Below are 12752 nucleotides of genomic sequence, written 5' to 3'. Positions count from 1 at the left end.
TTGCAGCGCCAGCGTGGGGAAGCGACCGGCCCGAGCGTTCGGCCACCGCATCAGCTGTAAACGTTTACCTTTTTTTTATTCATTGGAAACAATGATCGATGTAAAATACACATTATGGGCCTCCACTACTATTTTATGAGAAAAGAAGTGGAAGAAAGAATTGGTATTTGTTGTTATATGGATGAATATCCATCATGTTCAACATACACTTTTAAATTAGAATAAAATATATTTCATTTTTTATGTCCCGTCGTAACGTACGGACATTCAACAAGTAGTATTTAGGTAGAGGGAGTATTTAGAAACAAACCAACAATCCAAATAGGGACTAAGCGAGATGAAAGATGAATGGTGAAATTCAACCGCTCCTCCTCCTAGAAGTTACAAACTCGTCTCCGCGTCTCCCGTCCTCTCCCTCACACCGCCCCCCACCTTCGAATCGCCCTACAAACTCGCAATGCGGGAACGAGAAATCCCAAAATGGAGAGGGAAATTTCTCCTCAGGCGCCTCCCACCCCCACACGTCTCCTCCCCCGGGGACCAAACGAAGAGAAAAAACCGGGCGATCCAGGGGGAGCGGGCGCCGAGGCTGAGGCTGAGGCTGAAGCGGCGGCGATGGGGACGTACAAGTGCTGCATCTTCTTCACGCGCAGGTTCGCGCTGCCCGACGCGACCACGCCGGAGGATGTGCGCACGCTCTTCTCCCGCTTCTCCGGCGGCACGCCCTACATGGGCGTCGACGAGCTCCGCCGCTACCTTGCCGCCACCGGGGAGCTCGACGGCGACGGCGGAATGGAAGCGGCGGAGAGGATCGTGGACCGGGTCCTCCAGGGCCGCAGCCGCACCCCGCGTTTTGGAAAGCCCGCCCTCACCGTCGACGACTTCCACAACTTCCTCTTCTCCGAGGACCTCAACCCGCCCATCCGTCAGTCAAAGGTAGCAATCAGCATTTCTGCTCATGTTGCGCAATGTAATGTGGTGAATTGTTGGAATTTACGGCCCTACGGATCGTCGCAATTTAGAAGGGGGTTTGTGCTTGGCAAACTGCTTCGTGGTGAACATGTCATTTCAATATTACCACCCATTGTCGCTATCACAGGATCATGTCATTATGTCTTTGGTATTTGTCGAACCGTAATGCAGATGGCTCTTTTGTAGTTGGATGTGGCAGCCACACTCGTGCCAAATACTTAGATGCTGCATTAAGTTATTTATCATAATTGCAACAAAACTTGAAGGTATACAAACTCTTTGTGGGATGGGATGTGAAGGCATTATACATTGCCTAAGTGTTCGAATGTAGTGCCATGATGCATCATGCCCAGCAAGCTGATGGTTGATATATGGAATTACTGATACACTTTAGTATAAAGTATAACTGGATCTCTACAAAGCTCTGATGACTAGCTGCACCTGAATGTTCTGTTGAACCATTATCTGCTTTATTTATTTATTTCTTGGTGACAAGCTCCGCTTTGAGTTTTGATGTAACTTAGAGTGTGCTATGTGGTTTGAGATATCCGTTGACTGTAAATCTCATGGTTCCCAGGTCCATCATGACATGAATGCACCTTTGTCCCACTACTTCATATACACCGGGCACAACTCATATCTTACCGGCAATCAACTTAGCAGTGACTGTAGTGATGTTCCCATAATCAAGGCACTGCAAATAGGTGTTCGTGTAATTGAATTAGACATGTGGCCAAATTCTTCTAAAGATGACATAGATATTCTCCATGGAAGGTACATATAAAAAATCCTTCCTTCAAGAGACTTTCTACAACATTTATTTGTTGCAAGATAACTTAGCTACAAATACAAAGTGCATTCCGTATGCTATGACTTCATTCTAATTTCTTGACTGTTTGTAGGACACTTACTGCCCCGGTGTCACTTTTGAAATGTTTGACATCCATCAAAGAATATGCCTTTGTTGCATCTCCCTATCCTGTTATTATAACATTAGAGGACCACCTTACATCTGATCTTCAGGCAAAAGTAGCTAAGGTACTGTATTTTATCCATATGATTTATATCTCGTCCGGATGATTCTCTTGTATGTAGTTCTGAATTCTATTTAGATGGTCCTTGAAGTATTTGGAGATATCCTTTACTATCCTGAATCAAAACATCTTCAAGAATTTCCTTCACCGGAAGCACTAAAGGGGCGTGTAATCCTCTCAACGAAGCCCCCAAAGGAGTACCTTGAAGCAAAGGGTGGTACTATGAAAGATAGAGACATTGAGCCAAAGTTTAGCAAAGGAGAAAATGAAGAATCAGCATGGGGTATAGAAGTCCCCGATATTCAGGATGAGTTGCAAGATGCCAACAAGGTAATTCATTGAAAGTTAAGCAAAACGTTTCTACCGTTTTCCCCTACATCATCTTTATGTTGAGATTTACTAAGCCGCATCACTGATTAGGACGATGTGTCATATCATGAAAGAGGTGTGGATGAAGATGATGAACAGAAAGTGCGCAAGAGTGCGCCGCCGGAGTATAAACACCTTATTACTATTAAAGCAGGAAAGCCGAAGGGTTCTCTTGTTGATGCCTTGAAGAGTGACCCGGAAAAAGTTCGGCGCCTCAGTTTGAGCGAGCAAGAACTTGCAAAAGTGGCGTCACGTCATGGTCCCAAAATAGTGAGGTTCGTTTAGTAAATTTATTGAATTGCCAGGAAACAATGTAGGGGACACAGTCATATCATTTCCTTTTCTGTGAATCAAAACTGTTAGGATCCATTTCTCTCGTCTTACTGAAATGCTCATCTGTTTGTTACAAGCAGCTTTACACAAAGAAATCTACTGAGAATATACCCAAAGGGGACCCGCTTCAATTCATCCAATTACAACCCATTTCTTGGCTGGGTGCATGGTGCTCAAATGGTGGCGTTCAATATGCAGGTGCAGTTGTGATTTTAGCAAGACATTATGTTGTGATTGGATACCTACTGTTTACAGATCTCCAGTTACAGGATGTGAATTGCCTTGATTAATTGCGTTATGGTGCATGTTTTTTTTTTCCTTGACAGTTTATCTCTGCTACTGTGGTTATGCTATGTTCGTTATCCATGTGCTCTTCAGTTGTTGCTAATATAAGGCCTGCCATTTAACTTTTGCAGGGATATGGCAGAGCCCTTTGGTTGATGAATGGATTTTACAAAGCCAATGGAGGCTGTGGCTATGTGAAAAAACCAGATTTCTTAATGCAAACTTGTCCGGATGGAAAGGTTTTCGATCCGACAGCAGACCTACCTGTGAAGAAAACCCTGAAGGTGCATGATGCATTCCTTCCTTTCCTTCTCCTTTCTGAAATGCAGAAACAGGGTTCACGTGGCTACTGGTTCTCAGGTCAAAGTGTACATGGGCGATGGTTGGCAGCAGGATTTTAAACAGACACATTTCGACTCATATTCCCCTCCAGATTTTTATGCAAAGGTATTGCCAGAACCACTGTGTTTCATCCTCAAAATGACAAGTGGAAGCGGAACCAATGGAATTTCAACGTACGATATATATATATAAGTGAAAAAATAATCCAACGCCAACTAAAGCAAGAACTGAAATTCGAAATGCCGCCCAACGAGCAGGTGGGCATAGCCGGAGTTCCGTCGGACTCGGTGATGAGGAAGACGAGAGTTGTGGAGGATAGCTGGGTCCCGGTGTGGGAAGATGGGTTCACCTTTCCCCTGACGGTGCCGGAGATCGCTCTGCTCCGTGTGGAGGTGCACGAGTATGACGTGAACGAGGACGACTTCGGCGGGCAGACCGTCCTGCCTGTGTCGGAGCTGTGGCCGGGGATCCGCACCGTACCGCTCTTCGACCACAAGGGGATGAAGTTCAAGAGCGTGAAACTTCTCATGAGCTTTGAGTTTGTCTAGTCACATCTTGGCCGGCAGACTAGGAGTGCGTGTGTTGCATTGCACATGTGTTGTAGTATATCATGCGTGTCATATCTGATAGCTAGCTACGGAGTAGATTAGATTGATTTGTCGCAGATGTAAGAACTTTTGACGGCTGGTGGAACCGCGAAAAACTTTCGAGTTGCTTCCCGTCACCGCCTGATCTGTTAGGAGTGATCGTGCGATCAGGAACCTAAGAGGCCCGCTGTGTCGACGGTGCTGATTGAACCTAGAAAATCATAGTGGATAAGAGACCTGGAAACGTATCCTTCCATGGTTGCCTGGCATTGGCAAGGGGACGACGAGCCAATCGTATTCGCCAGAGCACGGAGCTGACTAAGCTAAAGCGCAAGCAGGCGGAATCCATGGCCATGGGTGCTGCGGCGACCGCGGCCGCCTGCTTCTCCTCCGCATCCTCAGGCGTGTCCCGGTGTCGCATCAGGGCGCAGGCGACGTCGTGGGCAGGAGGGGCGGAGGAGCTGGTGCGGTCAGGCGCCGTCAAGGCCGTCCGGCCGAGGGACGCGGCAGAGGTCATGGGCTCCGAGGGGTTCCAGCTGCTGGACGTCCGGCCGGCCTGGGAGCACGACCGCGCCGCGGTTCGGGGGTCCCTACACGTGCCGCTGTTCATGGCCGACGACGACATGGGCCCAGTGACGCTGCTCAAGAAGTGGGTCCACCTGGGCTACATCGGGCTCTGGACCGGGCAGTCCTTCACCAAGATGAACGACCGCTTCCTCGACGACGTCGCCGCCGCCGTCGCCGGGAAGGACGCCAAGCTGCTCGTCGCATGCGGTGAAGGCCTCAGGTATATACCGTACGCATGATCAAGTGGCAAACGGTAATTAGTAGACCATGTACACTTTGCTGCGGTGACAAACGGATGATCAAGTGGCATGCTATATACTGTACGCATTGACTGATGTCGATAAAGCTTTAATTTATTCAAGGTCGCTGATTGCGGTGAGGATGCTGCACGACGACGGGTACAAGAACGTGGGATGGCTCGCCGGGGGGTTCAGCAAGTCTGTCGACGGTGACTTCGCTGAGCTGGAGGGGGAGAGCAAGCTCCGGTACGCCACCATCGGGGGAGTATCCTACATCTTCCTTCAGATCTTGCTGCTGCTACGGGTGGTACAGTGAAAAATCCGAACAGAATGCAATGGTGGTATGGAATGGCGCGCCATCTGCTCCAAGTTAGCTTCTCGATCCAGTTCTGCTCTCGGCCTTTTGATTTGCTTAATTTTGCTTGAGCCAAGTGTTGTACGATAGATCGAACCATAGTTGTCAAGTAATTCTGATTCAGCAGCGCTCCCCTTCTCAACGTCTTGTATTACATAGCCCTTCTTGGTAGCTGCATGTAGTAGTAGTTTCTTTTTTCCAGAGTCAAGTAATTCTGATTCAGCCGCGTTCCCCTTCTCAGCGTCTTGTATTACATAGCCCTTCTTGGTAGCTGTTACATGTAGTAGTAGTAGTAGTTTTTTTCTTTTTTGAAAAAATATAGATATATTATAAAAATTCGCCATAAGTATAAAGTATCTCAAACATAACAAAAAATATTTAATTTCGAGATCATCGAGTGACCACTACCATCTCCGAAAGGAGTCATGATGTGCCGCTATCGTCATTCCCGTGACCTTGTTGATAACAACTGAAAAGTTTTGCGCACTTGTCCCTAAAGACGTAGTCGTTGTTGTTGAACAAGTAGATCTGAAATATCTGACATCAAATCTCGTCACGTACTGAGAAAATGTAACCTCGCTGTCCCAAAGGCGACATGAATCTACATCAAAGTTCCGTCCAGTATGTTCAGACGGACATACTCAAGTAAGATCAGATCCTAAAAGACAAACTTCAAGAAGAAAACACTGTCATTCGCTCGAGCGCCACACCTATGAGGACTAAAACCCCTAACCTTAAACTACTAGCCGAAGCGGAGGAGCTGATGTTTTCCTCCAGGCTACCGGTCATCGAATTGGCAAGCTGAGGAGGGTGAAGTCATGGGCTCATCAACAAAGACTGGAGCGTTGTTCCACTTGGTAGGAAGAGTTACTCTTTTGCAGTACATTATCCATGGCTAGAGAATGGTATCTACTCAATTAGAACATTAAAGAAATAAATGGCCCTAACAAATGTAAAGCTATGAGAAAAAATTTGAAGAATCCATATGCATGCAAGAAACCAAAAGAGAATCTTTTCACAACTCCTACATCAAGGATTTTTGCCCTAGAAGGTCCAGTACATTTGAGTATCTACCTTCTATTGGGGCATCCGGAGGATTGTTGATTGCATGGAATGAACATGTCTTCAAAGGAGAATTATTTGAAATTAATGATTACTATATATCTGTCACTTCTACATCCAACCATAATGGCGAATCTTGGATCCTCTCCAACATTTATGGTCCATGTCAGAGATTATATTGGAAACAGAGGGCCACCATTAGACATATTAAAGTGGGAGAGGCCAACACCAAATACTTCCAAGCAAAGGCTACTATCAAATACAGAAAAAAATTGTATCACTATGCTTAAAGATGAGTCTGGCCATGAGCATCACAAGCACCAAGCAAAGGCTGCTATTTTATATAGGGCTTTTTAAGAGAGAACGGGCACTTCTGCTAATACACAAAATCCTCTTCTCCTTCATCACATTCCGACTCAATAGGTCAATCTTACAAATCTAGAAGCACCTTTCACTAAAGAAGAGATTGTCAATGTAGTTAAGAATATGCCAGCTGATAAGTCTCGTGGATCTGATGGTTTTAATGCAACATTCTTGAAAAGTCGGTGGGACATATTGCTTAGGATTTCTACAATTTGATTGAAGACTTCCATAATGGGGTTGTGAATCTTCAGAGCATAAATTGCTCCTTCATCACACTGATCCCCAAGACTGAGGCAGCTAGCATACCTGTTGAATTCAGACTCATTTCCCTGCTCAACTGTAGTCTCAAGATCATCACAAAGATGTTAGCTAATAGTCTCGAGAAATTAATCCTCAAACTAGTTCAGAAGAATCAATATGGCTTCCTCAACAACACATACATCCAAGATTGTTTGCCCTGGTCATATTAGTGCATCCATCATTGCCATCAAGCAAAGAAAGAAATTGTCCTACTAACGATGGATTTTGAAAAGGCTTTGACATGTTGAACCATGCCACTATTATGGAAATTATGCAAGCCAAAGGGTTCAGACCTAGGTGGATTAAATGGATCAAGATGATCTATGTCGCTGGTTATTCCTCTGTTTTACTCAATGGTATTCCTGGCAAACAATTGTAAGAAAGGGGTAAGACAAGGTGATCCACTTTCTCCATTGATATTTGTCTTAGCTGCTGACCTCCTTCAATCCATGTTCAATGAAGCTATGAATCATTCCATGTTGGCCACTCCTTTGGTTCACCTCTCCTACACTGATTACCCCATAATCCAATATGCAGATGATACTATTCTGGTAGTCAATGCTGACACAAGGCGGCTTGATCACATAAAAAAATTCCTGCTGCATTTTGAAGCTTACACTGGACTGAAAGTGAACCATTCCAAGCCCATCATGATCCCAATCAATACTCCACCAGAGAAGATGACTACTCTATCTGCAAACCTTGGATGCAAGATTTGATCATTGCTACACACCTACCTTGGACTTCCATTGAGCCTCACCAAACCTAGAATTAACGGCTTTGCCCCTCTAATGAAGAGGGTTGAAAACAATATGTTGTACTCCTCTACACTTCTTTCCATTAGAGATAAACTTACACTGATAAAATGTGTCTTCTCAAGCATGCCTATCTTCTTCTTGTTCACTCTCATGCTGCCCAAGACCGTGGTTAAGCAATTGAACATCTATCTGAAGCAATGTTTTTGGAGAAAATATGGGTCACAAGGAACAGGAGCCGCACTGATATCTTGGGATTAAGTATGTAAACCGAAAGAACATGGAGGACCGGGTATTTTGGACATTCATACTCATACCAAAGCTCCATTGATGAAATTTTTGCACAAATTCCTTAACAAGGAAGACACCCATGGGTTCAGATCATATGGGAAACCTATTATAAGGAATCTTTACAGGAACAAGGTTGATAGGCTCTTTCCGGTGGAAAACCATTCTCAAACTCTTGGATAGTTACAAGGAAAAGGCAATCTCCAAGATTGGAAAAGGAGATACAATTCTGTTTTGGGATAATAAATGGATAGATGTACCTATTAAGCAAACATTCCGTGAGATCTTCTCATTTGCTACAAACTCAAACATTTCACTATCCCACATATGTGAGCACACTGATTTAAGCCAGCATTTTCATACCCTTTATCACAACAGGCTTACCAACAATTTAATGAGTTGCAAAATCTCTCGATGACCATTGTACCAACTGAACACAATGACAAATGGACTTATCCCTGGAAATCCAACCATTACTCTTCCATGAAGATGTACAAATCTTTGCTAGGGGACCCCAATGCTCATACAATCTTCAAACATCTATGGAAAAACTCATGTAGGTTAAGGAACAAGATCGTTTGTTGGGTTCTCCTTCATGACAGGCTCAATATCAGAAACCTATTCATCGAAAGAATATGTTCCTAGAAGATTAGGATGATGCTCTATGTGCAGACCACACTCAAGAAACATTCCTTTACCTCTTTTGGTATTGACGATTTGCACTCCTATGCTGGAAACACCATATACCTAACAAACAAAGAGGCACTTCAGCCTATGATGAAATCCACCTTACACTACAACACTTCCCACAAGAGATTTCGATGGATATTGTCATTGTGGGTTGTTGGGGTTTATGGTCTGTAAGAAATGATAAGATATTCAAAAATGCAGTTCCACATATGGACTCTTGGCTCTACTATCTGAAAGAAGGGCTTTGGGCGGTACAACTTCGGGCAAAGCATAATAAAGTACACATAGTAAATCATTGGATAGACAACCACCTATAATTGAATATGGCTATGTTTCCCACGTCTGGTGTAGGTTAATATTTTGTATGCTTGATGTAACTTTTAATATTTAATGAAGATACCGTAGAACAATCGTTCTCCGGTTTAAGCTAAAAAACAAGGCTCGAGGGGGAGTTTGTCCTAGCTGCAAGGTATACGGGAAGAAGCACTAGTAGTAGTTCTTGTGACGGATTCTGTGAACTGTTTATTCAAATCCGCATCATTTTCCAAATCCATGTCCTTTTCTCAAACCCGTGAATATTTTTTATTCGTGAAATTTTTAAAATTCATTACTTTTTCAAATTGACCAAAAACGAGCAGTTTTTTCTCACACAAAGGTAAGCAGTTACGAAAAAGATCAGCAAAAAGTATAGTGATCGGGCAGAGATAACAAACGAGTGAGCGCAGAAGAAAGGCGTATTAGGTCACGGGCGTTGCACCCCAATTTGACGTTAAAAAGTATACATTAAACATTATACACCCCCTAAAAAAATTAAACATTATACATCATGGATTTGAAAAGGTTCACGTATTTTCAAATAATTTGAAAATCCAAATAATTTCATGCACTTGAAAAAAGGTCAAGAAAGTTTAAACAGTTTACGATTTTGAAAAAATACCATGATTTTGAGAAATGCTCGCAAATTCGAAACAAACCACGAACCGAAAACAATTTATGTATTTTGAAAAATCTCATGAATATTAGAAAAAAGTTCACATATTATAAAAATGCTCGTGGATTCGAGAACCCTTTGTGAATAATAGTTCATGAATTTGAAAGACAACTAATACAATATTTAAAAAATCACGGAGTTTGAGAAAAAACAAATCATGGATATGAAACATTTTAATGTTTTACTAAGAAAACAGAGAAGACAAAAAGACGAACAACCAAAACCAAATAAAATACGGCTGGTAAAGGAAAAACCAGGTCGAAGCTTCCCAAAATCATGAGGAACTTCGCAGACGAATGATATGTAGCTCTCATGGCGAAATGATAACTCGGGTGGCAAACTAGCGCAGCCCACTAGCAACCCAACGAAAGTGTCAAACGTTTTTTCCTTGTTTTACGAGCATTTTCGAGCTGGTTTTGGAACGTTCAATTTGGGTTTTTTTCATCAGTTTTTGGTTTTTTTTCTTTTTGTCTTTTCCCTTTGTTCTTTTCATCGTTTTTTGTGCCTGGATTTGTGGGTTCTCACCGGGTTTAGTTTTAAAAACATTCTGATTTGGTTTTCTGGGAAACATCCATTTGGTTTTTTCACTCGTATTCTAAACGTTTTCTGTTGTTATTTTTTGCCATTTTTTGCTTGTTTTTTTTGTTTTCGTGTCACTTTTCTTCTATTTTACCTTAATTTACTTCTTAAAAAAATTAGAATTTTTAAAGATGTCCCAGTTTTTAAAAAATGTTCTTTTCTTTCAAGAAATATTTGAAATTTTAAAATTTTCCATAATTTAAAAAATGTTCCCATTTAGCAAAAAATGTTTGTGATTTAAGAAAAATGTTCTTGATTTTCAAAATGACCCATGAATATTTTGAGTATTCACGTGGATATTTTTTTAATTTTTTAGTATTTTTTGAACTTATGAAATTTTGATTTTTTTTTGAATACACATGACCTTTTGTGAATTTGTAAACATTTTGAATTACTTTATTTCCTTTGAATTCATGGCATTTTCTGAATTCACGAATGTTTTTGAGTTTAGAAATAGTTCTTGGATTCTTGCATATCTATAAAATTCATGTCATTTTTGAATTTCATGAAATTTTGCTGAACTCCTGAACATTTTTTGTTTTCACCATGTTGTCGGATTTTGGGCTCCGCAAAACTCTAAAGATTCGAACTCAGGGCATGTACGAAGATCTCTCACTAGCTCACCTCACCTAGCTCGCTACTCGACAGGGACGTCAAATAACTCACTCAAAGGTGAGGAAGGCACATAACACGATAGTTTAGCCAGGTTCGGGCCGCTGGGAAGCGTAACACCTTACTCCTGCTTTGGTGGATCGCCTTTTGTGGAGGTTGGTGGATGAACTAGTACAACGTTTGGGAGCCTCCAGAGGTTGGGTGGCTTTGTGTGGTGCTAGTGGGTGAATGAATGGATCTTGAACGACCCCTTTCCACGAAGCAACCTACTCTCTATATATAGTGGCGGCCCCGGTCCTCTTACCTTATCGTTTCGGTGGGAAGGGATCCCATAACGACCAATTTTAAAGGGGAACAGGGGAACATGCTCCCTTGCCCAAAGGTGGTCTTCGTCTGCAAAGTGGCTGCCAACGCTGCACGGACGGTTCTAGGGGTGACGTCTGTCCTGCTGGCGGGCGGCGACGGTGTGGTTGCACTAGAATGGAAACCTTTAGAAGATTCCTTGGAAACCTCGGTACGTCCTTGCCCCCTTTGCACTAAAGGGGAAACTGCTCCGCCCTCCTATCTGCTGCTCGCCCGTCCTTCCTCTGCGTCATCCTTGTCTCCTGAGGCCGAACCCGCCTCGGAATATCCGTCGTTTCGGAGGGGTCCTGAGGAGGCCCCTTACGGGCCTTGATGCTGCTCCTCCTTGCGAGGCTTGGCCCCTCGCGAGGGCCTTTCCTTGTGCGGTGCTGGGTCTGTCGGTTTCGGTCGATGAAGTGGGCCAACCCTGGCCCGCGGGCACGCAGGTCTGCGTACCCCCATTCCCAGAATGCCGACAGTAGCCCCTGGGCCCAAGGCATGCTCGAGTTGGCTTCTAGGCGAAGCCTTGGGGGGTGGCCCGAGGCGCCGCGGACCCTAATTGTCAGTAGGCCAGGCCCTATAAACGACGAACCGAGGGCTCGTCTTCCCGTCTTATCCGCGCCGGACCAGCCTCAGCACGGCTCGCCGAACAACCCGACCCGCATCTGCGAGCCGCCTTCGTGTCCCGTCGATTTTGCCGTCAGTTCTTCCTCCTGTGCGATTCTGGCTCCCTCCTTAGAGCCCCCGCGCGCCGCGTCATTTTTGCCCTCATTCTCCCCATCATGCCCCCGAAAGGGGGAAAAAGCGGAGGCTCGCGGGGTCCGACCGTTTCGACGGCGCTTCGGCCCGTGTTGGGCCGGTCGACGGCAGTGAACTTCGAGGGGTTGGAGAAGATCCGACTGGTAGTTGCGACCGGCGCCAATGAGTGGGGGCTACCCAGATCTGGCCAGGTTCATGGCCTCGGGGTGATATGGCGACCCCCGCAGTTCCCCTTCACATTCACGCTCTTCTTTCCGGTGTGCTGCCGCCGTTCTCGAACTTCCTCATCGCAGTGCTTTCGCATTACCAGATCCACACGCTCCATCTTGACCCCGGTTCTTTGGTTCTCCTCTCGGCCTTCGCGTTCTTGTGCGAGGCCTTCGTCGGCGTTACTGTTGGAAATATGCCCTAGATGCAATGATAAATAGTTATTATTATATTTCATGTTTAAAGATAATCGTTTATTATCCATGCTATAATTGTATTGAATGAAAACATAGATACATGTGTCGATACATAGACAAAACAATGTCCCTAGCAAGCCTCTAGTTGGCTAGGCAGTTGAGCAAGGATAGTCAAGGTTTTCTGACTATGTGCAAAGTGTTGTTGCTTGATAACTGGATCACATCGTTAGGAGAATCATGTGATGGACTAGACCCAAACTATGAACGTAGCATATTGATTGTGTCGTTTTATTGCTATAGTTTTCTGCGTGTCAAGTATTTGTTCCTATGACCATGAGATCATATAACTCACTGGCACCGGAGGAATACCTTGTGTGTATCAAACGTCACAACGTAACCGGGTGACTATAAAGGTGCTCTACAGGTATCTTCGGAGGTGTCCGTTGAGTTAGTATGGATCGAGACTGGGATTTGTCACTCCGTGTGACGGAGAGGTATCTCGGGGCCCACTCGATAATACAACA

The 12752-nt window shown here is 44.3% G+C and overlaps 2 protein-coding genes across 3 annotated transcripts; both read left to right on the top strand.

The window, feature by feature from the left end:
- Nucleotides 1–374: 374 nt before the first annotated feature.
- On the top strand, nucleotides 375–4054 carry LOC123448921 (phosphoinositide phospholipase C 2-like). Of its 2 annotated transcripts, XM_045125963.1 has the most exons (9): nucleotides 378–936; nucleotides 1550–1746; nucleotides 1875–2010; nucleotides 2085–2336; nucleotides 2427–2650; nucleotides 2789–2906; nucleotides 3125–3277; nucleotides 3354–3440; nucleotides 3593–4054. In XM_045125963.1, the coding sequence occupies exons 1-9, from the start codon at nucleotides 481–483 to the stop codon at nucleotides 3881–3883; spliced, it is 1914 nt and encodes a 637-aa protein (XP_044981898.1). In that variant the 5' UTR covers nucleotides 378–480; the 3' UTR covers nucleotides 3884–4054. The 2 variants fall into 2 exon arrangements, with proteins under 2 accessions (XP_044981900.1, XP_044981898.1); XM_045125965.1 differs by lacking the exon at nucleotides 1550–1746 and having other exon boundaries at nucleotides 375–936.
- A 107-nt stretch (nucleotides 4055–4161) lies between these two features.
- On the top strand, nucleotides 4162–5305 carry LOC123448922 (rhodanese-like domain-containing protein 10). The gene is made up of 2 exons (XM_045125966.1): nucleotides 4162–4709; nucleotides 4852–5305. The coding sequence occupies exons 1-2, from the start codon at nucleotides 4270–4272 to the stop codon at nucleotides 5042–5044; spliced, it is 633 nt and encodes a 210-aa protein (XP_044981901.1). The 5' UTR covers nucleotides 4162–4269; the 3' UTR covers nucleotides 5045–5305.
- The last annotated feature ends 7447 nt before the right edge of the window (nucleotides 5306–12752 follow it).

The sequence above is a fragment of the Hordeum vulgare genome, chromosome 4H (genome assembly GCF_904849725.1).
Source record: "Hordeum vulgare subsp. vulgare chromosome 4H, MorexV3_pseudomolecules_assembly, whole genome shotgun sequence".
NCBI classification, from domain to species: Eukaryota; Viridiplantae; Streptophyta; class Magnoliopsida; order Poales; family Poaceae; genus Hordeum; species Hordeum vulgare.
The sequence above is the reverse complement of the archived record's forward strand: the minus strand, read 5'-3'. Positions and strand labels throughout refer to the sequence as shown.

Excerpts from the sequence above, each read along its gene's own strand:
- LOC123448921 (XM_045125963.1), top strand. The coding sequence starts at position 481 with ATGGAGAGGGAAATTTCTCCTCAGGCGCCTCCCACCCCCACACGTCTC. Across the intron at positions 1,747-1,874 it reads ATAGATATTCTCCATGGAAG|GACACTTACTGCCCCGGTGT; the intron begins GTACATATAAAA and ends GACTGTTTGTAG. Across the intron at positions 3,278-3,353 it reads CTGTGAAGAAAACCCTGAAG|GTCAAAGTGTACATGGGCGA; the intron begins GTGCATGATGCA and ends ACTGGTTCTCAG.
- LOC123448922 (XM_045125966.1), top strand. The coding sequence starts at position 4,270 with ATGGCCATGGGTGCTGCGGCGACCGCGGCCGCCTGCTTCTCCTCCGCA. Across the intron at positions 4,710-4,851 it reads GCATGCGGTGAAGGCCTCAG|GTCGCTGATTGCGGTGAGGA; the intron begins GTATATACCGTA and ends AATTTATTCAAG.